General features: G+C 37.2%; 1 protein-coding gene across 1 annotated transcript; it reads left to right on the top strand.

The window, feature by feature from the left end:
- On the top strand, positions 1 to 26,475 carry LOC145670635 (uncharacterized). Its single transcript, XM_081739427.1, has 4 exons — positions 1 to 57; positions 10,292 to 10,462; positions 16,517 to 16,702; positions 26,212 to 26,475. Exons 1-4 carry the CDS (start codon positions 1 to 3, stop codon positions 26,371 to 26,373), a joined length of 576 nt encoding a protein of 191 aa, XP_081595553.1. The 3' UTR covers positions 26,374 to 26,475.
- The last annotated feature ends 307 nt before the right edge of the window (positions 26,476 to 26,782 follow it).

Genomic DNA, 26,782 nt, shown 5'->3' with positions numbered 1-26,782 from the left:
ATGCCGCACACGCAACACTTGTCACCTAGCAGCGAACTGCAGCCACAGGTTTACGACGTTGGTCAGTATGTTGTATCAAAGTTTGCTTCCCAGCAAGGAAAAAAAACTTAAAAATTTTTATGTCAAATAACAGGCACTGAACCATAAATAATCGTCGTAGGTCACAAAAGGATTGGCGCAAATAAAATAAAAAGGATTGGCGCAGGCTTATTGCTGATGATGTCTGAGTCATCCGACCAGACGATATAGTTGAGATCCTTCGAACGCTTCTCCTGATGTAGGCTGCGATTTCTTACGTTTTATTCTTTTGTTTGCCATTATTTGTGTTATGTGCTTAAAGTGAGGAGCCAAATCAGTAGATGGAACTACAAGCTATGTGAACATCTCAATACGTTTTCTTCACATATTTCACTGTTTAGTATGGTTATATGTTTCTAGCTCCTTAATCATCCAATGTGCCATATTGCAGCTACATTCTCAATCTAAACAGTTTATACATATTTGCAATGACATTTACTTTGGTTATTTACTACCTCCATCTCCTACAAATGAACCCACGATATACTAACAGGCACTTCCTTTCCTTTTTCTAGCTTTTCGATGGGTTTTCTTTAATATTGCACGACAAAGTCAATAATAATCAAAGTATCCCCAAACTAAGTGTAACTTTGATTACACGCATTTCCTTTCTTTTCACGGTAAGAACAGAACAATTTGACTTTACAATTACAGAATATGTAGGTGCAGCAAGGCCGATTTGTCATGCTTTTTATTTTCTATCTAATGTAGAACGAAACGAAGATATTGACTTTTACAGATAAAATTTGATCAAAGTATCCCCATGTCACAGTACTGGGAATCTGTCATAAAATGAGAAAATCAATAATTTGTATCACTCGTTTTCGATAGAAAAATAAAAATGGAACTTTCACACAAAATTATAATCGTACTTCCATGCTGTGAAAACTATAAAATACATATTTTCTGTGCTGCTATTTGATCGATCAAAACGAAATTTTTAGTTCACGTTGAACATAAAATAGGACACATAAATACATTTTATTATTCACCTATTTTGCAGCGTTGCCAAGTAATAACTAAAAGAATCAGGTGAAGGGACGTTTTTAAGGAAATTTTCTTAAATATCCCTCAATTATCTTTCCTTTGTAGATAAAAATATCTCGTTCGTTACTTAAACTGAAAGCCTACATTCTTACAAATCGATCGAAGTATAACTTGTTCCAGTGTTGTACTAACGGTCTGATCTATGGTAGTTTAAAGTGACCCCATCTATGTCCGTAAATATACACGTGTGCTAAAGAATTAAGGGCCCCAGGACCCAGGTGTTGCACTTATATGTTGACCAACATCTATTTTTTTTTATTCCTAGGACCCTAAGGAACATTACCAATATAGGGACAAAATTTCCCCAAGGGGGGAGTTATCACCCCCTTGACCCTTTCTCTATTAAAGGAGATACAAAAAGCTTGATATTTGATACATGCAGAATTGTAAGAAACTTGGTGTAAACCCCAAAATAAAGGAAGAACAAAATAAATAGTACAAACCAAAACCTTATTCACGAAGAAATTAAAAGAAAGGAATTCGTGTTATTATTCAGTTCTAAATCTGTCATCGCGAATTTTGTCGAGGAATTTGAAGCTTAAAATATATAAAACGATATCCTGCCTGTTGTGCTGTGTGGTTCGTCTCGCTTATACTGACAAGTAAACCTTACGTTTGGGTGAATCGAGTTGCTGACTGAGACACATATAAGAAAGTAGTACTAAATGTGGTCAGTATTTCAGTGAAGTTATAGGTGCGAAGCTCCAGGGGTTTAGGAGATACAGCTACCAGAACATCACATGGAAGTACAGAATAGTCTTCATACAGTTGGAGGTAAAAGCTCTGTAAGACCTCTTGTAAGGACAAAAGGTGAATAACAAATATATGGGTATATATTAGGACTAGGGGGAAGTCATATAGTAAGGGTATACCTGAAGGCGGCCATCTTGAAATCCGCCATTTTGAATTAAGGTTAAGTTTTTAAAATAGGAATAGGGTACTGTGATACATGATTTAAGGCGCAAATTTAATCAGAAGAACAATGGTGACGTTAATTTTGATTTACGCGCAATTGGTAAAAAGTTACAGGGAAATTAAATATTGTTGCAGCATATGTATTAGTCCTTTACCCCACCTTGTAAATTTTGTGTTAATGATAATAATTAAATATAAAGCAGGTGGATAAATATTAGGTCTATGGTAAGAATTGCCTTGATGGCGGCCATGTTCAAATCCATCATTTTGAATCAGACAAAAGTTTTAAACAAAACGCATAACAGTGACACCTCATTAATAGCAAATTTTACCATAAATCCGACGGTATAACCAGTTTTGCTTTATCATTAACCAGCACAAAATTACATGGGAATAGAGTAATGCAATAGATGACTTCGGGCTAGAAGTTAATCAGAAATACAATGTTGCCGTTACAATCTTAGTTGTTTGATGCTGTACTTGCACGCCATTTCGTTGTTTTTCTTGTATCCTGTTCACATCTATTTCTCGCTCGCTGTTGTCCTCACTGTACTATTGCTCACCTTGTCTGTGCCATTCACACACGACAACACCTCTCTTGTTTGTTGCTATGCTGGTTTTTTTGTGAAAGGGTAAGATTAATGGCTGTGTGTGTCGTATTGATTGTAGTAATTGAGGACTTTTCTGGAAGAAAGACCCAAGTTCAATTATGACTCAATTCCACTTTGGTCATTTTTCCTTAAATTAGCAACTTGTTTATGCGATAACAAATGCTGGTTAATGATAAAGCAAAAATGGTTATACCGTTGGATTTATGGTAAAATTTGCTATTAATAAGGTGTCAATGTTATGCGTTTTGGTTAAAACTTTCGTCTGATTCAAAATGGCGGATTTGAACATGGCCGCCATCAAGGCAACTCTTACCATAGACCTAATATTTATCCACCTGCTTTTTATTTAATTATTATCGTTAACACAAAATTTACAAGGTGGGGTAAAGGACTAATACATATGCTGCAATAATATTTAATTTCCCTGTAACTTTTTACCAATTGCGCGTAAATCAAAATTAACGTCACCATTGTTCTGATTAAATTTGCGCCTTAAATGTATCACGACCCTATTCCTATTTTAAAAACTTAATCTTAATTCAAAATGGCGGATTTCAAGATGGCCGCCGTCAGGTATACCCTTACTATATGACTTCCCCTTGTCCTAATATGTACCCATATATTTGTTATTCACCTTTTGTCGTTACAAGAGGTCTTACAGGGCTTTTACCTCCAACTGTATGAAGACTATTCTGTACTTCCATGTGATGTTCTGGTAGCTGTATCTCCTAAACCCCTGGAGCTTCGCACCTACAACTTCACTGAAATACTGACCACATTTAGTACTACTTTCTCATATGTGTCTCAGTCAGCAACTCGATTCACCCAAACGTAAGGTTTACTTGTGAGGGAAGAACGTAGACTGAAAGTATTTGAGAACAAGATCCTGAGAGGAATATTCGGACCCAAGAGGAACGAGAATGGGGAATGTCGGAAACTTCACAACGAGGAAACTACATAATTTATACGGTTTACCCAACATTGTTAGGGCCATCAAGTCTAGGAGGCTCAGCTGGGCAGATCATGTAGCTAGAATGGAAGAAAGTAGAAATGCTTTCAAATTCTTGACTGAAAGACCAATCGGAAAACGACCGTTATAGGAGGACAATATTAAGATGGATCTTGCAGACATAGGAACAGAAAGTAGAAACTGGATCCAGTTGGCTAAGGATAGAAGTCAGTGGAGAGCTTTTGTGAATGCGGCATTCAACCTCCGGCTTCCATGGGTCATAAAGTTAGTTTAGTTACTTAAAACTAGAAATATAGAGAAACAGTAATCTATTTGGATGACCAGTATTTTATTATATCATCTGCCAGGGGAGCACCCACGGGGGAACCGCTGGGTCAGGACCTTTCGTAAAACTTTCGTAATTCGACACAATTTGTACACTTTCTTAATGAAACTTAATATGGACTAAAGATTTGACCATACTCATCGTCTGAAGTCAGTGGTGCTATTCAGCCGGTTTGCAACGGTTTGCTAGAACCGGTTGTTAAAATATTTCCAGTTCGCAGAACCGTTTGTTACACCGAGACATAATAGTAAATCTTACCTAGTTATACCTAGGAACAATAAATTTTAGTTTACCTATCTGTGGTTTTAGAGATTCATACAGCTACAGTGTTAAACATATGCTCTCTCAGAACGTTTCTTTCTTATTCTCAAATGCTCAGATGTCAAGAATGAGAACTGGTTTCACAATATTTATATTTGACACACATACTGATCATTATCAACAATTGCTGATCCATTGTTGAATTAAGATTTTTCCAATACTTTTTGATAACCAATCTTGGATAATTCGCTTGCAATATATTTGCAGTGCTACCTAATTTCGTTACACTATCTTGTATTAGATGCTATGCGGATTCCTACTTGTCACTTTTGGTATCCAGTAAAAAAAAATATTTTGTCTACCTTGTATGATTTGTTTCCTAACAGATATATATAACTCGGTTGTTAAAAAAATTAAAATAACACCACTGTCTGTACTATTTCTTTTCTGATAAAAACAATCCAATTTTCTCATTTTTAGTGAGAATATAGGAGTCAGTACTTAACGAGTTGAGAATGCTCCAAGAGCATTGCCAGAATTAACTTAAAGAAGAATTAATTTTTCTTAACTTCTACAGGCTTTATACTAATTGTTCCACGTCCTTTATTATAATTATACTCATTAAATAAATATTGAAATATATCTATCCATTTATAATTTCCTTGCGTACTAAACTTTTTCCACATGTTTTGTTTAATAATTCTGTTAAAACTCTCTACGATATGTTGTTTTACGAAGACATACACTCAAAATGGAGGGCTAAAAATTGAAAAATTCGCGTAATATCATCTCTCTATGAGTTACGTTTCCGGAGATATCGCTCCTTAAATCTCCCGAAATCAGAACTTCTTGTCGAATGGTGACCAGTTGGCCAGTGCCCACCGATTACTATTTGGTACCAAAATGTTCACCATCCTCTCGGGTATTGACCAACACCAGTATGATCTTTCTATGACTTACGGTTCCCGAAATATGGCTTCTTCAATCTCCCGAAATCGGAACATATCTCGGGAACGATAAGAGTGACTCGAAAAATGCCACCACTCCTTTAGATATCTATCGAATGGAGGGCTCAAAATTGAAAAATTCGCCACACACACACATAGCCATAGAAAATTCAGTAACGAACTTTTTAAGTTCGTTGAAATCGTTTCTTATTCGGATGTAGAAGAACACATGTTCGATACTACATAAATATAGTATATTGTATTATAAGATCCCTCGTAACAAAAATTTATGAATAAGCGCCTTTCACCTGCCCAGATAAGGAGTGGAGAAAGCTAAGAATAATAGTAATAATCATCAATTTCTTCAGCTATAAACATGAAAGTCAAGACACAAGTAAAGGCGCCGACTCTGGGGGGTCGCGGAGTGGCCTCCAAAGCTCATATGGGACCCCATGTATTTTTATGAATATGATTTTTTTATTGTTATATGTATTTTTTTAATAATTGCCCTCCCCCCGCAAAGTTACAGAGAAATCGGCGCCCTTGGACACAGGACATTTTCTCTGAATTCAGAATTGTCGCGACTAAATTGGAACGGATAGTTACACCTAAGTTTCCCACAGCAAAGACTCGTACTTTACCCCACTTACCCACTTACTTACTTGTGCTCTTTCATTTACATCAAGATGCTGTTCGTTTAATCCAATATTTCTAACTATTTGTTTCATTTCTTCAGGTTTTATTACAATCAATAAAGGCCATTGTTAGCCCTTTGTTTGGATCTGTATCAAAACATCTGTCTTTTCCTGAGAAATATACTCATAACCAACTCTCACGTTTGTATCCACTGATTCATATCTAACTAATTAACTAACTAACTCTATGGCCTATGGAACCCGGAGGTTCAATGCCGCGTTCACAAAAGCTCTCCACTGACTTCTATCCTTACCTAACTCCATCCAGTTTCTACTTTCTATTCCAATCACTGTGAGATCAATGTTAATATTGTCCTCCCATCTGCGCCTAGGTCTTCCTAATGGTCGTTTTCCGATTGGTCTTCCAGTCAAGACTTTGAACGCGTTTCTACTTTCTTCCATGACCAGCCCACCTAAGCCTTCTAGAGTTGATGACCCTAACAATGTTCGGTAAACCGTATAAAATATGTAGTTTCTCGTTATGAAGTTTCCTCCATTCCCATTCCTCTTGGGTCCGAATATTTGTCTCAGGATCTTGTTCTCAAACACTTTCAGTCTATGTTCTTCCCTCAGAGTAAACGATCATGTTTCGCATCCATACAGAATAACAGGCATGGTTATCGTTTTGTATATTTTAAGCTTCAAATTCCTCGACAGAATTCGCGACGACAAGAGATTTTGAACCGAATAGTAACACGAATTCCCTGCTTTTAGTCGACATTTAATTTCTCCGTGAATATGATTTTCCTCTGTTAATATTGATCCTAGATATTTGAAACTATCCACTGATTCATATCTAATATTTAGAAAAGAAAATTCCGGCTGAATGCTGCTGCTGAAAAGAAGTTGAACAATATACCAGCTGATCAACTTTTTTATTAGACTGTTCTGTCCAAGTATCGTAGCAGCAAATCAGAGATAAACTTGAGCCTCTGTGGCAGAGGAAGTCACCGATCGGATGAGTGATGATTGATTACTGTTGTTGTTCTCCTTATTCACTTTAAAATCGTAATTTGTAATCGTAAACAACATTAATAATCAATAATTTTGCAACAGGGATTGCGTTAACGAAATCTATCAAACCATTCTATTTATTCTATGTTCAAGGTTAAATTCTTTCAATGCTTTTCAATAATATTGTATTGTTGAAACACTGTATGGGACAGTGTTAGTCTGTGAAGTTGTTGGGTAACATTCTCAACATATTGTCATTTCTTTTCACGCATTTCCTTTCTACGACATTACATTTACAGGATTATATTGTGTAGTACACTTCCTATTGATTCTATTGGTCACTGAAGGGAGCAGGGATGAATTATATAAATAGCACAAACATTCCTCTCTATTCTTCCTGTTCATTGGACGTACAGGACAAAAGTTGCAACCTCTGAAGCCATGATTTCCCTTTTAAACTTGGCTTTTTTCTGTTGTTTTATTTCGAGGGCTTTAGCAGGAAAAGGACATGTAAGTAATTGTTGTTTTATTTCATTGTTAAACCCTCTGAGCCAGAAACTTCTTTGGCAGCCAGAGTTCGCCTTTCATTAGGCGAGTCAAGGAGATACGAGACTTCACCACTTTGTCTATTTTAGCATTCTATCACTAGTAGAACAACTCAGCTACTCTTTCATGTGGTGAGCGAACCAGACACGAGACTAGACTGGTCCATGTTATCATCTTTTCATTAGCGTAATAAAACAGCTGTCTTATCATATGGTAAAGCAAGGAGATAAGAGACTTCAGATCATTCTTACACTAGTAGGCCTACAATATTTCATCTCTCCTCTCGTGTAGTAAAGCAGGTGCATAAGATATGAAAGTTTTGTCTATGTAAACATACATCACCGCTCAAACGTTTTGAACATCCCGGATCATTTCATGTTTTTCTTTATTCAGTGACTATATGTGTGATACTCATCATTTTCATTATGATTCACCATTTATCTGGTTGTTTTCTATCTGATGTTCACAATTCATATTTTCGTTAATTATAGCGGTGTCTAGGAACAAAAAAACCTTCAGATCCAAATTGGAAGTGACTATGTTTGTGACTCTTAATCTCTTGAACCACCCGACCGATCTCGATCAAGTTTTCAACCTAGATGACGTTCGAGCCAGGGAATGAAGAACGTGGGAGGAAACGGCAGAATCCCGAGAAAACCCATGCGCACGGTGTTTGTCCACCGCAAAGTTCATTTGGCATGAGCTGGGATCGAACCAAGTACCCCATACACCAAAGGTGAACGCTCTACCACTGAGCCACCACGGCCCGTAGTAAATAACTTTTCACTCTAAGTCACAGTACCGGTTCCAGAGCCGTCCATGGATTTGGGGGACGTACTAAATGTCGTCTCAAATATACAGAATAATTTTGAAATAACTTTTCATATGGAATCCAAATATGGGAATCCTTACCTGTGAGATTGATATATCCTGAGAAAATACGTTTATAAAAGCGTGGTAGTTTACGTTTGGCACACCACTCGAAATAATTATTGAAGAAATATGTTTCCGTAATTTACTTCTAACTGACCCCTAAAAGATTTGCACTGAGCGAATTATATTTAATTTATATTAGATTATGAAAGCCAAATTTTTCTTGTAATAATTGTACCTAATACCAGAGTTTAAATAATGCCTTTCAAGTAAAACATTACTGGAGGCCTGAGAGTCAGAGTATGACACTTCTCTGTCCTAGATAGGGATGCGCACGAGACAAGATTTATGGCTGTTTCTTCTCCAAACTTTGCTGTAAAAGTGATGTCTCGACTTGAAAAATGTATATTTCTCTATTGGAAGAGCCGTGTCTCGACTCGAATTTTGTCAGGAAAATCCTGTCTCGACTCGTCTCGTGCGCATCCCTAGTCCTAGAACTGTAGAGGTGCCACTGCCCCTAATGTAGAAGGTTTGGAATTTTACAGTGACGTAAGTAGGGGAAGGCAAACGGGGCCTCTTGCCCTGGGCGCCGAATTGGAGGGCGCAAAACGGGAAAAATTTTATTTTCACTATAAGGCAAGGAAAGAAATTTTAGTAAAGATAAAAAAAAAATAGAAACTTAACAGGACAACAACGACTCACCAACTTTAAGATCATAACCATTGAGCATAAGTTAGCTTCAAAGTTATCTTTAGAGGACATTGTAAAAACCTTTAAACCCAAAGAGCCCGCAAAGTTAAACTTTAGTTCCAGCTGTTTGTGTTTTCATTTAACTTCCATCGATTTAAGAGATTTGCAAACTGTCCGACTATAATACTTGAGACAACGGCTTGACTGTTTGTCATAATTATTCTATTCTAAAGGAACAGATTGTTGATTCATTCTTGCACATCCCGATATACTTGTAAAAACATTGTGATTTGCAGTTATTATGATAATACTATAAGAATATATAAATCATGCTACTCCCAGATTATTTGGCAATCAAATACTAATTAGCTTGGTGTTTGTTTTATCTTGTGCTAAATGTTAAATTATGTAGGGTGTACTGCAAATTTGAAATCAAGCTTAAGCACTTGAAGAAAAAATGGAATAGGAGAATTACTTTGTGATGCCAATATCAGGCCTAGTCGGAGAGCGTTTTTGTTTGGTTGTTTGGGGGTGGGGGACAGGCCCGTAGCCAGACCAAAAATGTAGGGGGGGGCCGGCTGAAGTTAGGGGGGGGCCGATCCAACCATATGATAGTTCATCACCATATTATAATTCTTTTGCAAGCCTACTGTAAAAATTTTCAGGGGCCAGCAAAAATTTAGGGGGTACGGAACCCCTAGACCCCCCTGGATACGGGCCTGGTGGGGGGTCGCTAAGGCGAGTTCTTGCCCTGGACAACAACTACCCTAGTTCAAGGTGACCAGAACTTTTACTTTCAAAAACGGGACGCATACGAATCGGCGACGGAAGGGGGGGGGAATCAAAATTACATTTTGGGACTCAGCAGTGTTTTCAATTTACAAAATATACAAGTAAGAATGATAACACAGCGTTTCTAACTTAAGTACTACCCAACAATACTTTTCACTACTTCGACACACAATTCCCACTCAATTCCCACTTGAACCACACAACACTCAATTCTGATTTGAATATTCAGAAGTTCTAGGCACGGCTGAACCTTCCCAATGCGTGTTGGTACGGAAGAGTGTAGAATTAGCATTGACCATTTATATTTTGAATAATAATTACGGGACACCTGGGTCATGTTTGCTTAAAAACGGGACATTTAGGCGTCCCGTTTGAGAATCAGAAAAAAACGGGACAACGGTTGAAAATAAGGGACTGTCCCGGCTAAAACGGGACGTCTGGTCACCTTGCCCTAGTTGCCTCGCTGGTGTTCTACACTGTAATGAATACTTCATTCTAAGAGACTATGTGCATCAAATACTTATTTTTTCTGTAACGAAAGATCTCATATTAAAGTTCTTATTTTTTTCATGTTTGTTTGTTTCCAGTGCAATGGTTACGACATCTACTTCAGCGACTTCAGGAACTGTGCCAGTGAGAAAAAAAAATTGGAGATCCAAAATGTATCATTTATAATTAATGAATGTAATTGCCAAATTACAGGATGTGTGGAAATTTTGGATCTTATTGACGTTGATTTGGAAGACAATTTGTTGGCTGTGAGTATTTATAATGATATTCCACAATTATAAGCTATGTATGCATCAATGTTAGACTGTGTGCCATTGTTAGAATTATGCTACTTAACAATGGTTTTAACATTATGGTGTCATTATTAGGAGTATGCCAGTTAAGAATTTATATCCATTGTTAGATGTTTATATCCACTGTATAGGGTGATTATAAATTATTTATAGAGTTTTAAATGGCTGTAATAAAAATGATTAATACATACAATAACGAATGACAATAAAAATATACAGAAGATGTCCAATCCTGTGACATACTTTAAATGTCTTGCGTTCCAGTGACATCTAGGTGGATGTCATAAAAATACTCCGTTGCAAAATACCAGTCACATTAGGGTTGCCATATTTCCCGATTTTCAGGTCTTATATCCGTCCCCCGCTTAATTATTTCTGAATCACGAAAACCACCCGCTTTTTTTGGATTGGAGAAAAATCTAAGACGACTTTGTTGATTAATTGTTGTTATATTCAACGTAAAATGGTACGGTACATGTCTGTGTCAATCTATACGCGATTGAGTTAAATTTGCAGTAGCGCTGATTCTCAAGCTGTGAGCTATTTGCCCAGTGCGAGTGGCAAACCATGGTAATTTTGTATGTTAGTACGATTTCAAGTAGCAATCTCTTTAAAAATGATTACAATTCTATAAGAGTTGAACCAAGACTCCTGAATATATCTTACCTTTCTTATGACAAAAATTCAGAAATTATTTTGTGTTTCTTAGAGAGAAAACCGTATAAACAATATCTGCCATATATACTTTTTTTTTTTTTTTTTGAAAACTTGCCTTATAGATATCCTTACAATTATGGTTATCTTACTGTAATACTTAATACTTACTTTACAATTCGGGACACATTTGTTGAACTTAATAAAACATTAAAGGGAAAAACTAAATTTGCTTTACTTTAGTTTCATTAGAAAAATACATTGGAATGGTCACTCAACAAAAAAATCACACACACACACACACACAAAAAAAAATGGTCCGAAGGTTACCAGGTCAGCATTTGTAATACACAAGTTCACATCAGTACTTACGGTTTAGAATCCTAATCCTAATTTCTAATTTACCGAGCGAAGTAGCTCAAGTGTTAGAGCGTTGGCTTCGCATTCGGGAGGTCGTGGGTTCGAATCCCGCTGCCGACCATCCTGACTGAGGTTTTCCAGGGTTTCCCTCAGTCCTACCAGGCATATGGTACCTACTAAACAGGCCCTGGCCGATACCTTCCCAAATCCTTTCCATTGTTATTGTTGTTGTTGGATATCCAGTATAAAAAAATGGTCTCTGAGCTGTATCTGGTGATGGCTAAAGGAATAAAATTAAATAAATAAATAAATAAAAATAAAATATGGCAACCCTAAGTCACATCCATGGAGATGTCACGACAACGTATCCTTTATTAAGGGTCCATTAATCGTAGTGAAAGCAAGGCACGAATTAGTTCCACTACTTCTCATTAGGTGGCAGCACCTTGCAGACACCAAAGAACAACGAAAGGTTTTGTCTCAATAGATGGCAGGCTTAACGGAGCATTCAATTACGACACGCATGTGTTTGGTTTGACGATAAACAATTATTAATAATAGCAATTTCAAGTTTGTAATTCGAGATCGGAAAATAGAAAAAAAAAAACTTTGATCTCTGATCAGTGTTGCCAACATGAAACAGCCTAAAATCCCTTCAGAACATCAAATTTTCCTTTTTTTCAGTCCAAATGTTCAACAATGCAAATATATATATATATATTGATCAGTAATGTGAATACCCTCCTTGCAGTGCACAATAACTATGTCGAGTCTTTTAACAGCAAATGAAAACCTGATATTACAGCACGCACATAGGGAAATGATACAGGCCGGTAGCCAGCCCAAAAATGTAGGGGGAGCCCGATAGAAGTGAGGGAGGGCCCGACCCAACCATATTATAGTTCATTTACAAGCCTACCGTGGAAGTTTTAGGGGGGGCGGCCCACCCTAGCCCCCAGGGATACGGGCCAGAAATAATATCTGGTACTAAAGGGTTTAATATGAAAAGAGAAAACCTTTGATTTTTTTTTAACCCCTTCAGTGCGTAATTTTCAGATGCGAACCGCTGTAAAAAGTGTAATTTTTTGGAGGGAACTTTGGATGTTGATTCTAAATCTGTTTCAAAATCACTTACATCAGAATCACTAATTAATAATTCTTGCTCGACGTCAGCATCGTTGAAATATCGTTTTGAAGCCATTACTGTGCTGTCTGGTCTCAAACAAAACAAAGAATGAAAACTGTATTTGACGAAGCCCAAACTCTATTTTAATTTCTTTCTTTTTCCTCTTCTTCTTTTAATTAAGCAACAATTGAAACCAGCTAAGCGCAAACTAGCTAAATATTGTCGGGATAACATTACTCATATTATAGGCAAGTATATTCGCCATACGCAATACAAAATAGCCAAAGCAAAATGAAAGCGTATATATACGCCACCCACACTGAAGGGGTTAAAAGCGATGAAAAATTATACCTACCAAAGTAAAATGATTAACCAAAATAAGAAATAACTAGACATGGCCAGAACCGGTTCTTAGTGGAACCGGTTTGCAGCTCTATACGGATCCGGTTCTAGAAGATTCGGTTCCGGAACCGGGGTTTCGGATCTAGGTCTGGAACCGGTTCCACCGGAACTTTGTTGCCATCCCTACGCTAAATCCGAGCTGCTAGCGGGCTAGAACGGTGCTAGATGAAATGGTGGACACGACAGCCAGGCGCCCAGGTGGCAGCCACTGGTCTCATTTGGCTAAAATAAACTAGGTAACACCCAAATGAGTTCGCCAGTTTGCCTGTTTAGCCAATGAGTTTGCCAAAGCACCCACTGGTGGACCATTTTTTTTTCTGGAGGGCACAAGCGGGTCTGGGCGAGGAAGGCACATGCGCGTGCTCTTCCTTGCAGTGATTTGAAGATAAACTTTCTGCCTCCTTTACGGGTCTTTGGGGGCTTTCGGATCCAGGTCTGGAACTGGTTCCTGAGATCCGGTTCTGGAATCGGGTTTTCGGATCCAGGTCTGGAACCGGTTGCTAAGATCCGGTTCTGGAACCGGGTTTTCGGATCCAGCTCTGGAACCATTTCTAGAAACCGGATCTTCAAGAACTGGAACTTTGCGGCCATCCCTAGAAATAACAATAATCAAGATATTACTTTCATAAGAGAACATGATTTAACAGAAAAACCTATCTAGCGATTTAGAAGGTGAGGCTTGCTATTTTCATTCAAGGAAAGAGAAAGTAGAACTAATACATAAGTTTTAAAATTGTGGAAAAGGCTTCTGAATTTGTTTTCAGCATTATTCACAAACGAAAAGTGAACCTCTTCAGTTAACAATTCAAATACAGTAATTTACTTTACTTTGAGTTTGAGAAAATTATGTCGTACCGTCCGACTCTATACATATGTTATTTCCATTTCTTGTTTCACCTTAAAATGGTGTTTTAAACTAATTTCGCATTTACTTAAATAATCATCAGTGACAGTATATTAGCCTCCAAGGTACAGGGTTAATGCTTGAATTTTTATGATGTAATTGGGTTTATTTCCAACAATTCAAGCATGTAGATTTTTCACAGTAAAAATGTTAAATTTTCAATTAGAAAACTTTTAATGTTTTCATTTAGTTATTAGTTTTCTTAGTATATCACACTACTAACTTGGCTCCCTCATGATTTACACAAAGTAGAACAAAATTCAGAAATAATAAATCAAAAGAGGTAAACATAAAGCTACCACGAAAACCAAAAGAGACACAATAATGTACAATAATATGTGATATTCCTAATATTTAAATCCCAATGTATCCACTGGATTTGCATATTCATATATATATGTATACATCGAGGAGAAAATTATTAAACTCCGTTAATTGCTTACTAGTATTGTTATTTATAACATATGCATGAATTGGTATTATACTATGAATAGGAAACGAGAGAAATGAAACTATGCTGAGATAATCCAGTAATTTAATACATGTTAAGTAAGAAAACACCGCCCCCCTTTACCCCCCCCCCCCCCCCCCGTTTGCTAAGTTTCCTCAAGGTTTAGGAAGTGGCACTCATCGGATTGAAAATCAGCACCCCGAAATCATATAAGATCAGCTGAGAAACCTTATATATATAAAATCATGGTACGGCTAAAAATTGCTTCTCCCTCGGACTAATATGCGAAAGCGAAATAAAATCAAATAAAAGCGACAGGCAAGCTTGCGGCAAGCAAGCATACAGTCTGGGTTGTAACTACGCGATTAATAATTATTTTATGAAATGTGTCTTGAGATATTTCACTTGAATATCATTATTCGAAGATCCATTACAGAGAAGGTATGAGCGTCTCAGGTGTCAAAACATTTCTATTGTGCTGCCAAAATGACTTGAACCGTGGCAAAAATGTAAACTAAAGCTCACACCCTCACACACCCACGCGTTGAGCCAATAAGGTTTTTCAGCTGTTGCTAAGCGAGAGAAAGCGAGTGGAATTCCTTCATCCGACAGCAGCGCTTGTAACGAAAGAGTAGGGATCAAGCCACTGTGGTACATCTTTAGAAAATAGTGCACCAGTAAAGCTGTCTCGAAAAAATATCGCTGTCTTTTCTTTCGTTGATGTGTTTTTTTTTTTTTTTTAATTTTAGTTTTTCGATCTTAAAGTTTAAACATTTTTTTAAAAGTATGTATAGTAAATTAGGCTTAAATTTGTACTTATCATAAAATATTCTTCTTTAATTGTCTTTCAAATGGTTTTGTTTGAAATAAATAGCTTCGAGAGTAAGGGAGGTTCAGCGTTTATCGCAAACTTTTGTAAAGCGTAAAATAGTTTTACGCGCCTATACAAAATGGCCGCTGGAAAGAAGTTTTCTAAATATAGCATAACTTTGTGTATGAAAGTTAAAAAAGTAATAAATTTTACGAGCAACCATTTGATTAATTTAATAAGAATTTATCAAGTTTTGCAGTGACAGGATAAAATGTGTTTGAACCTATTAAAATTGACAGTTTCCTAATGAGGTGAACGGCCTGGAGGTGTAGTTAATTATGTGTTATACCATATACGGTAGAGATCCGATTATCCTAGGTAATGTGGACCGGACCTAACTCAGATAAGCAAAAACTCTGTTAATACGGATATATTCATAAATAAATTTGTACAGTAGTTGTTGTTAATTGATTATTCCTCTTTATTATTGCTGTATTTATTATTTTTATTGGATATACTGTACAGTACCTACATACGTACATAAGAAATTAGCCTTTTCTCCAGTCACCAACGGTCAGTTTACCAATCACTTATCACCTTTTTGATAGCGAGCTCCTTCGTGGCTAAGCGGTTAGCATACGCGCCTTTGGCGTGGGAGACCCGCGTTCGATTCCCGGCAGGAGCTCATGTGGTTTGGATTCCACGTTAACCAGTAGGTCTCTTCTCATATAGCCTCGCTGCTGAAAGGGACGTTAAACTCAAATTCAACTCAATTCAACTTTTTGATAGTTTCACAATGATATAATCGTTTAATAGCTGTAAGCTTTATCTTCTAATGATTAAACGACACGTTTTCTTTTTCCAACAATTTCTACAAATAGTCACGAGAACTAGAAAAAAACACCCACCGTCGCTCACACTGCTTTGTTGTTGGAGAAAAACTTTTTTTGTGACCGGCGCAAAAACTTATACTAAAGACGTGCAACAAATAATGCTCGCTTTCTTAGTGGCAATGTCGAGCGGGGTCGTTATCTTTACGCTAGCTTCATTTTCGCTTTCTTGCTGAAACAAAAGCCTGAACCAGACTAGTTATTGTTGTAACCAGACTAGTTTTTAAAAGATATTTTTTGTTTGGATTAAGCTCGGATAACACAGAAAGTCGGTTAATCGAAACTCGGGTAATCGGGATTCTACTGTACTTGCATGTGTGCTGGAATCACTTAGAAAATATACATAGGAATGAAAATTGATGACCGTTGGAACCATATTTTCATACTAAGTATTGCATGTTGTGATTGCAGGTGAAGATCTTGATCGAAGAGAAGTCTGACTTTCCTGGATCCAAGAAGGAGAAGGCGATGGAGTTCAACATCGAGAACATGTGTGAGGAGCTGGAGAAGAAGAAGGCAGAGGAGGAGAAGACAGAGGAAGACGTCTTCTTCATGAAAGCCATGCATCTCGACGAGATGTCCTGTCCAGGAAACCCAGTAAGTGCGCTTCAAATTATACAGCGTTACAAGTAACATATACAGATGATATCAATTTAGTGCAACCACCTGCAGTTGAAAACACGTCGGTTATCTGGATTGGTTGCAGATCCGGGCTACGGGCTTGGTAATGCTACGTTAGATCAAATTCTGTACTACGTGAGAAGCAGTAGAACGCGTAAGTGTAGTGAACTGAGCACATGTCGATGGTGTAAAATGGGCGACCTCTTAGCTTCAGAAAGAAGGCAAAGCGTGAAGAAAGTGGATGTCACGCGAAGGAGTGTCCAAGGTTATAACGACCTATAAAACTCAGAGCAAAAGCACATCGGCGAAGAGGAACAGCGGTCGGAAGAAAACCTTTAGTGATAGGTCTCACCTAGCATCAAAGTAGATTGTTAGTCAGATCCGTCATGCGACTTCGGTACAAAAATATAGGAACATAAGCAGCATATTTCACAGAATGTATCGAGAATCAGTTCGCCGCAAGTTACGTGATAGGAAAATGGGGATCTCATTAGACAGGCAAAACCGCTTATAAGAGCTCAAGTGTTTTAGCACGACACGAATGGCCTCGAACATGATGATTGTAAACATGTGATATGGCTGGATGAGTCATTGTTCACCTTATTTGAAACCACGGCCTGTGTCTGGCACTCAAAGAAACCTATTATCTGCTGTGTGTCCGCCCAACCGTGAGACTTTGTGATAATTTGCGCTGCAATATACTGGTTTCAAGTGGGTTTTGTGCTTATGCTGACAGGTCGCGTCACTACTCGTGATTATGTACAAACTTTAGGTAACTTTGTGCTTTTTATAGTACACATGTTGTTTGCGGGAACTCACACCATGATGATAATGGGCCCATTGGCACAGTTGAAGCTGTTGCGACATGGTTTGAGGAATATCGAGATGATATTGGGCGTCTCCACTGGCCCGTCCAATCCCCAGACCTTAACATAATTCATCATCTGTGGTCCGTTTTGGAGACACGAGTCCGCACAAATTTCTGCCTTCATCTTCTCTTATGGAACTGAAAGACGCACCGCTCGTGGAATGGTGTACTATCCCACTTGCAACTCACTACTTGTATAGCTCCACTTCACGTCGCATCAAAGTTGTACTGGGGCGAAAGGTGATCCGACATTAATATGGTAAGTTGCACTTTTTGATAAGTCTGTACGTAACTGTTAGTATTATATATGTGTATAATGTGTCGCTGTTAGGATTATGCTTTTTATCCTCAAAAGGGGTGGTGAATGGTACACTTCTCGGCCACGGAAAGGGAGGCCTAAAGTTCTAGACATTTCTCAAGTGTAAGCAAACAATATGTCGACGCCCCCACGTAAATGATAATAAAAGAGTAGAAAGTTGTAATGGACAAAAATTCTTCAGATAATTGTAACAATTGCAATTCTTCAATATCTTTAGTACCAAGAAATGGCGAAATTATAACTAATTGACTCTGGAGGAATACTGGACAAGTTCCAATTTTAAAATTAATAGCATGTTTTATTAAATAAGCAGAAGACGCAACTAAGATATATACCTAAGATGTACATGGTGGCCTAAAAATAGACATACAGTACCATACTGATCAGCTCATTGCATTTTATATAACTTCTTATTGTTATCCATCAGGTAGACTTAATTTCTTTATTATTTGTTCTTAAGGTGTTTTTAAACTCGGAGGAGCCAAACCAAATAAATCTATAAGCTAGAATGGTATACTTGATCAATGCAGGGGTGTATGCCTACTTTTGGGCCACCCTGTATTTTGACAAGCACAATTGAAACATAAAAGTCGAAACAATAAAACTCATGAGCTTCAAGTCCAGGCACGTAGCAAGAATTTCGTAAAGGGGTTGGCATGACATGAAATACTATGGTCATCACACCAGGGGCTCGATAATTCTAAACTATTTTACTGGAAACATATATTGGTTCGTTTAACCAGGATTTCGTAATAGGGGCGGGGAGGCGTGACATGAAGGCCCAGGAGTTTGATCAATCTAAACTACTTTACTGGCAACATATATTGGTTTGTTAGGACAATAAAATGAGGATATGTTACTAAGTATTTTAATAACGAACTATCAAGAAATCTTTAGTAAAAGAATATTTTTAAAAAAGTATGGAAAAAGATTTTACAATATTTACGTTCCTTCCTCTGTTCATTCAAATATAACAGTTTTCCTTTCATTATGATCTCAACTATTAGGAAAAGTACATATTCACTATTATAAAAAGTACATATTCAATAATGTCTTGTAAAATATTTTACAATATCTACGTTCCTTTCTCTGTTGAATAAAACGTTACCACAATTTTCTTTCTACATAACTTTTTGTTTTATTATTCCGCCAACTGCTGTCTGTTCCAAATAACAGATTCCATGACTCTTCCAGGATACCCCTCTCATTCGCCATCATGTATTGCAAGTAATACAAATCTCCTCACAAGAAAGAGTAACCAAAAGCTTGCTGTGACTTTTTATTTTTAACACTGATTCTTCTTTTACTCGTTTCTTTTTTTTTCATTTTTCATTATTTTTTTCATTTTTGGTCTCGAAGTGGGGTGGGGTTTACGGACCCCCTTGGACTCCCCTTGGCTACGTGCCTGATCATGTCTAACATTAACATAGGTTTGATTCTGACAAAGAGATATGCTCTTACGCTTCATTAAAAGCATATTTACTTAATATTATCTAGTGAAACGATTATAGTAATTAGCTTATTTTTTCGATTTCTTTGTTACTGAAAAGTTCATGTTACAAAGACATTTTTCTGGCTTTGAATTTGGCGAAATCTCGTTGTATTACATCCATACCCATTTAATTGAATGTGTTATTTTCAATAGTCATCAAAGCTAGTCCATTTAATCGTTCTTGAGAAATAGTTGATCTCAAATAATTGTTTATTAATTTTACCTGAACTTGCTTAATACACAACAAATGACGAAAGTGTGTCCATTAATCGATGTTCAATTTGTCTTAGATCCGGAATAACCTACAAAATTCAAATAATTCTGTGTATTTCCCCTGAAATTGTGCTAATTTTTCTTCAAAATTAGAAATTCTGTGGGATTCAGAGTTTCGGACCACCCACCTCCATCGGTGAATCTCTGAACACAACTACCTAATAATAAAAAAAAAAATGTACTTTGCATTATGACTATTTCCATATGTTTAAAAATATCGCTCAATCTGTATTTAATACAAGAGAATGGATTGATAATGATTGTTACACTGTTATAATACAACGAGCGTATGCATAAACTGCTGTGAATGACAGTGAGCGCTCTGAAAAAAAAAAGTGTTACTTATATTCCTAACTAGTTGAATATACCCATGCTTCGCACGGGGGCTGTATTTGGAAGTCAACGCCTGTGTGAGTATCACCATTGATCTCAGCGACCGCGAAAACTATGGATTTGACACTAATATCGGCCATTTTCGATTACTTTCATGTCTCGGTATCTCACCCACCCACCCCCGGTGACTCCCGACCCGGAACAGAATAGCGCGAATTTGGAAGTTAATGCGATCGGAGTTTCATCATTGATTTCAGCGACCTCGAAAAGTATGAATTCGACACTAATATCGATCATTTTCTACTACTTTTACATGTTCCGGTAAACGCCCCATGAGCCCCCTGATTCGAATTTTGTCAAAAACGTTTAACTCTGGTCTGGAATCTGGACCAATGTATTCGTGACTAAAATTTGGTAACTCTCGGTCAATTTATCTGGTTTTAAGCCAGTTCCGGTAAACGCTCCCCCTGAGACCCCCCTAGTTCGAAATTTTAAAAAAAAGGGCTTCGTCTTGATCTGGAGCCTGGGCCAAGGTACCCCTGACCAAAATTTTGTAACTCTCGGTCCACTCGTCTGATCCCCAGGCCGCACACAGACAGACAAACACTCAAACAAAATCTTTATTTTATTTATATTAGAAGATAGAAGATAATGTTTTGATTAGTTTCGATTTCGATTACAGTTATGTAGGCATATACTGCGTGAAAACTAACTATATTCAAAAAAAAATTTTAAATGTTTTAAATTTTACTTATACCTGTAATCAAAGTGATCGCATCTATTCCATTTTAACGATTAAATTATTATAGTCAAGTAAAATTAACTTACAATTTCAAAAGTTTGTCGACTTGCAGATGCTTCGTTAACAGTAACTGGTATTGACAACCGCCCCACAATAACATTTGTATGATTATCACTTTCGAAAATTTGTTCAGAAGTCGAAATAAACTTTTCAAAGCCTTCACTTGCATCTCATCTTCTTTCAAGTTTCGTAGCTTTCTTTCTCGATAAAATGCTCGCTTTCTATTGTTGGCTATTACATGAGAAACAAAACACTATTCAAAAGTGAAAACACAAATCATTATAAATAAATTAAAAAGAACGAAACGTTTCAGGGTAGAAACGAAAATGTCGACAAATTAAAAATTGACTAATAGACATTAACAAAGTGAGCATTAAGCAGTGGGCATCGAGTGTGAAGCACAGATATTAGGAAATTAAATTAAAATTTCCCTCAGAAATGATAAAAAATTCCGTTTGTACCGCCCGTCTTTTCTTAGGATTCATCCCCGTGGACCAATGGACAACATAAACCTATCTTTAAATGAAATCTTTAAGTTTTACGTCCCACGGTTATGCCGGTTATGCTAAAGGAGACGGTGATGATGAGAGATGAGTGAAATGGTGGAATGAAGAAAGTGGGAGGAAACGGGAGAACTCCGAGAAAACACACGAGCACGGTGTTTGTCCACCACAAAGTCCACACGGCGCGAGCTGGGATCGAACCAAGGACCCCAAGCACCGGAGGTGAACTCTCTAGCACTGAGCCACGCCCCACCCCCCAACATAAACCTAGTTGCTTGAACTTCGATAACGTGCATTTCATATCTTTCTCAATCTTTAACTATGCTCATTGAACCCAAGCACCATGCGGGACACTGTTTACGACAAGGTGAAGCACTCTTGAAGACATTTCCTTCTATTGTGATAATGCCACCCAATCCATAAGCAACGCGTGCAGTCGAGTTCCTTTCGCTTGTTGATTCATTCTCATTTCAAAGACATATTTTACAATGATATTCTCTAGCAAGATCGTGGAAGGATCGTTGGAAAAGGAGTGAATAGTCTGTTACACTTGTATTTTGTGCATATGTTGGGATTCTGGAAAGAACGCCGCTGTCTTTAGTCGTATTGTCGTAGTGCTTAATATGACATTTATTGAAAAGCTAAATTTCCCTACATTTTATCTCCTATTCATAAAATATCCCTTTTTCCTTCTTTAAAAAAATATATTTCCTAAATCGTCCTGCGCCGCGGGGCATTTTCTTTAAACTAGCAAGAGGACTAGTAGCATGAAGGAACGTGTCATTGGGCGTTCGTATGCGATTTATTAAGACCCTGGTATGGAGCGTGGCGCTTTACGGTTCAGAGACGTGGACATTGAGAAAAGCTGAAATATCCAAGCTGGAAGCATTTGAAATCGTGTTTACGCAGAATGCTACGCATTTCATGGACCGAAAGGAAAAGGAACGAAGACGTACTAAAGGAAGCTAGGACAACAGATCATGAAGATAATAGGTAAAAGAAGAAACAGCATGCTTGGCCATCTTATTCGGTACTCCGATTGGATCACCGTGTTGATAGAGGGGAAGGTAGAAGGAAAACCAGGAAGAGGAAGACCAAGGATAGAATATCTAGATGCAGTTACGAAGAAGAGACCTTATCGAAATATAAAACGGCTCTCCCAAGCGAGAGAGAAGTTTTAAAATTTCCATGTTTCCCGCCAACCTATGGTTGAGGTGAACAAGAAGAAGAAGCATCACTTGTGAGTGTGGCATTGGCACCAATTAATGTCTGAGTCCATTTTAATTGTTTTACAGCCAACCACGGAAAGACTAGACTTCTTCATTGTTCTTTTGATGAATTTTATCTGCATCTCAGTCTGTACAATATTTATTGGCAGCTATTTGAAAAATTTTTTCATCATAACATTTTCTCTAATAAATATTCTCACTTGAAACACAAAACTCCTATTCCAGTTTGGCGCCCTCTTTAACTGGTGCCTCCTCTGAACGCGTAGTTCGTAGGATTTAAGATCTGGCTCTGGCCTAAAGTCACAACAGTCTCTCAAAATGAAGTGCTAGTTGCAGAAGCAAGGAACAGGTTTCTATGTCACACATCTATTCTCTTGGACAAAGCCAGGCAATACGATTTATCACATGAAACAATAAGGAAAATATTATTTATTGGCTGCTGGACTACACAGTTCAATGAAAATCACAAGGCCAGGTGATTAGAATGGGAACAGAAAAAATAACCCAATTTCGGTCGTATTGAGAGTAACTGATGAGAGGGGCCGCGGTGGCTCACTGTTAGCGCGTTCACCTCTGGTACTTGGGATCATTGCTTCAATCGCAGCTCGCGCCAAGTGAACTTTGTGGTGGACAAACACCGTGTGCGTGGGTTTTCTCGGGATTCTCCCGTTTCCTCCTACCATTTCATCCATTTCTCATCATCACCGTCTTCTTTAGCCTAACCGGTATAATTGTAGGAGGTAAAACTCGAAGATTCGTTATCTTTTTCTTTGCTTATTTTACATGCTTAAAAATTTAATGGAAGAGTAGCCGTGACTTTGCCAACAACAAAGTTTATTTGGCGTGAGCTGAGATCAAACCAGAGGCACCAGAGGTGAACTCCCTATCACTGAGCTATAGCGCCAACAAACAATGCGTTATAATATACTTGGTGTACAGCGGCGGACACTTCTAAATGGTACAGCCATATGGAGATTTACGGCTAAGGTGTACCATTTAGAAGTGTCCACCGCTGTACAGTGTTCAAATAAATAGATAATCACCTTAGAATTGAGAAAAGTTCGTGGATCATACCTTTACATTAAAAGCCTCCTTCTTCAGTGTTGACCAGTGTTTCTTTGAGAGGTGTATATCGGGTTGCATATCTGCTGGGTCGTTTGAAATAATCCAATTATGGAATTATTCTCAGAGATCTATGTATTTTCTAGCTGGTTATTCCCAAAAAAGGAGCAGATTTAAAATATTTATTTTATTTAACAAAAATAGATAGAGACGTATAAAATACATCACTGGATACCAGTGGAGTAGGGAAGGGGGGAAGAGGGGCCACCCCCTCAGTGAGGTCAGACCATGTACTTTGGTACTTTGATGTTTGTAATTTTTTATGTATTTTATGTTTATATATTTTTTGTTTGTAATTTTTCTATATGTACCTATAACAGCACCTTCCCCCCCCCCAAACACACATCCTGGCTACGGTACTGCTGGATACAAAAGAAAGTTCAAAGTTTTAAACCCATGCCTATTAGTTCTATTCAATACCCACAGAACTCCAGTATCTGAATGATAGAACTCCAGGACGATATATTGGAAGAAGTGGGCAATATGATCTTGTTCATCTTAAGTGACCTCCAAGGTTACTACATCTTACTCTTTGCGATTTTGTTTGTGTGGGTACATAAAAGATTGCACGTATGTACCATGTGTGCTGCTACTCTTCATAATCTGCGAGATCGAATTGTTACAGCTGTGAGTTCAATAACCAGGGACCAGTTTGTTCGTTCTCGCATAACAAATTGTGCTCATATTGAATGCATAAAATAAAATTTTAATATTTTCTTTGTCCAAATGTATCGTACACGCGGAAAAGAAAGTATTTGACAATTGTCAAATTTTCTTCTCCCAATAACTCGTGAAAAAATGAATTAATTTGTATCTTTTTGTTGTTATTGTTAGCATAGTTATAACTTGATAACTTACCAGATCGATACTTTAATTGATTAATTTATTGTCGAGTTATTAGGAAAATAAATTTTCTCAACTGGAAAATTCTTTCGTGACTGGACATGACTCTAGCTATTGTCATTCAGTAGAAAAAATATTTTAAATCTGCTCCTTCTTTTTCAATAAAAATGTACTTATATGGGTGACTATACAACACATAATACCTTGGACCAAGGGCGCCCATGTTCTGGTTTCCAAGGGGGGCAAATACAAGCGACGTTTTAAACATAGTTTCAAATTTTGCTGTAACTAATGTAAAAATTCTATTGGGTTTTCGATATTCCCAAGTACAATTTCCTCTTAGGGGGACAAGCGCCCCACCTTGCCCCCCCCCCCTGATGGGCGCCCTTGCCTTGGATATAGGTAGATTAGATTGTGTCTTTAGCCAGAGAATCGTTGAAATGGCACCGAAACCGATCATCGATATGTCATTATGATAATTATCAAAATTTAATATGTAGAATAACATTCTTTGTTGGACTCCGAAGATCTAGTGGAGTGACTTGTTTTGTTCTAACGGTATTATTCATTAAGGCGGCAGAGTATTAAATATTTTTGAAAAACTAATAATTTTTCTTTTGCCCGTTTTTCGTAAGTAGAAAGAGGTAATAAAATGTAACTTACCACAATAATAGATAATGTTATTCTACACCCGAAAATACGAATCGGAAGAATTTACAGTGTTGCCATCCATAGAAATTACATTGTGATTAGAATTTGAATTACTCAAAAATTAGGTTAAGACACCGACTAGAAAAATGAATTAAACGGCAATTGATGACTTATCATGCTGTCTATGTTCCTTGTTTACTACTTTTTAAATAATATAAAACTTACATAAATTATTACAAAATAAATAAGTTATTTCAAAATAAATAGAAATAAAATATTGTTCAATTTCTTACAGTGGCAGATCTAGAACCTAAAAAGTGGGGGTGCAGCAAGACTTCAAACAACGATCGGTATATCATGAGTTTACTATAAACCTCCAAAAATATATAAATAATTACCAGTGCGTGCCGTGGGAGGGCGAGCGAGCTGACGACCCCGGACGACGAAATAAAGGAGCACAACATTCGGGAGAAAAAAGAAGGAAAGAGACAAGAGAGACGAAAATTACTTTGAATATTTTAGTTCAGTACAAACTAGTATGTATTTAAATCCTCTTCCTGTTTTAGGAAGTTGTCCTATAATATGTTACTCATGTTAGGAAAATGCATGTGCACATATATAAAATGCAAGGAAAAAGTAATACCCTAAAATGTGCTCATATTCAAGGAAAAGCAGGGTTTATTTTTGAAAATTTTCTCACGCTTCGCACCAACCATGGTGGCGCTTCGTGGTTGGCTTGTGGACCTCACTCATATGTACGGGGGCGCCGCCGTACATTCTCAACCCGGGCGCTGATTTTCCATGGCACTGCACTGATAATAAATTATTATTGTCACTCAAAAAGCTGAGGGGCTAAGCCCGCCGGCCCCGGGCTAGATCCACTATTAATTTCTTAACTTCCACCTGTTTTACAGCAGGGTTGATTAACTTACAGTTGGTTAATTTTTAACTCATGGTTAACTTACTTAATTGGTTAACTCTCGTTTTACGGAAGAGGTATTCCTGAAAATAAATATTCCTTAATTTACTAAGTACCGCCTACTTTTTCAGGAGAAGCTGTGTGCGGAAGAAGGTGAAACATACAGTTTGGAAAAGTTTGATGAATATTTTCCTTTGTCTTTGGGGAAGACATACACCATCCAAGCCATCATGTTTGAAGATATTGAAATCGTTGGATGCTACGAAATTGACGCCAGACTAGACAAAGCATAAATGCCACGTCACAGCAATAAATTGTTTTATCATTTTCTTTTGTTTAAGTTTAAACTTGTAATAATTCAATTGTAATTCTTATGTAATAAAAGACTTGAAAGGAAGTACGCAAGAAATAATACTTCGTTTTGTGTGCAGTTAAGACAGTGGTATAACTAGGAGGTGGACTTACCCTTCCCTTATGGTGCCTCCCTCAACACAAAAAATTCTATTTAATAACGAAAATAAAATTAATAAATTTCCATTATTTTTCTAGAATTATTATTAAATTATTATTATTATTATTATTATTATTATTATTATTATTATTATTATTATTATTATTATTATTATTATTATTATTATTATGCCTTTTGGAAGGTCCTGGTTCTAATGAAGCTTTCTTCCTTTTCTTCTTCTAAATTTTCAT

This window comes from Thermobia domestica, chromosome 14 (genome assembly GCF_964235325.1).
Source record: "Thermobia domestica chromosome 14, izTheDome1.hap1.1, whole genome shotgun sequence".
Lineage (NCBI taxonomy): Eukaryota > Metazoa > Arthropoda > Insecta > Zygentoma > Lepismatidae > Thermobia > Thermobia domestica.
Note: the sequence above shows the minus strand (reverse complement) of the source record. Positions and strands in the feature narration are given on the sequence as shown.

Excerpts from the sequence above, each read along its gene's own strand:
- LOC145670635 (XM_081739427.1), top strand. The coding sequence starts at position 1 with ATGCCGCACACGCAACACTTGTCACCTAGCAGCGAACTGCAGCCACAG. Across the intron at positions 10,463-16,516 it reads TGGAAGACAATTTGTTGGCT|GTGAAGATCTTGATCGAAGA; the intron begins GTGAGTATTTAT and ends TTGTGATTGCAG. Across the intron at positions 16,703-26,211 it reads TGTCCTGTCCAGGAAACCCA|GAGAAGCTGTGTGCGGAAGA; the intron begins GTAAGTGCGCTT and ends CTACTTTTTCAG.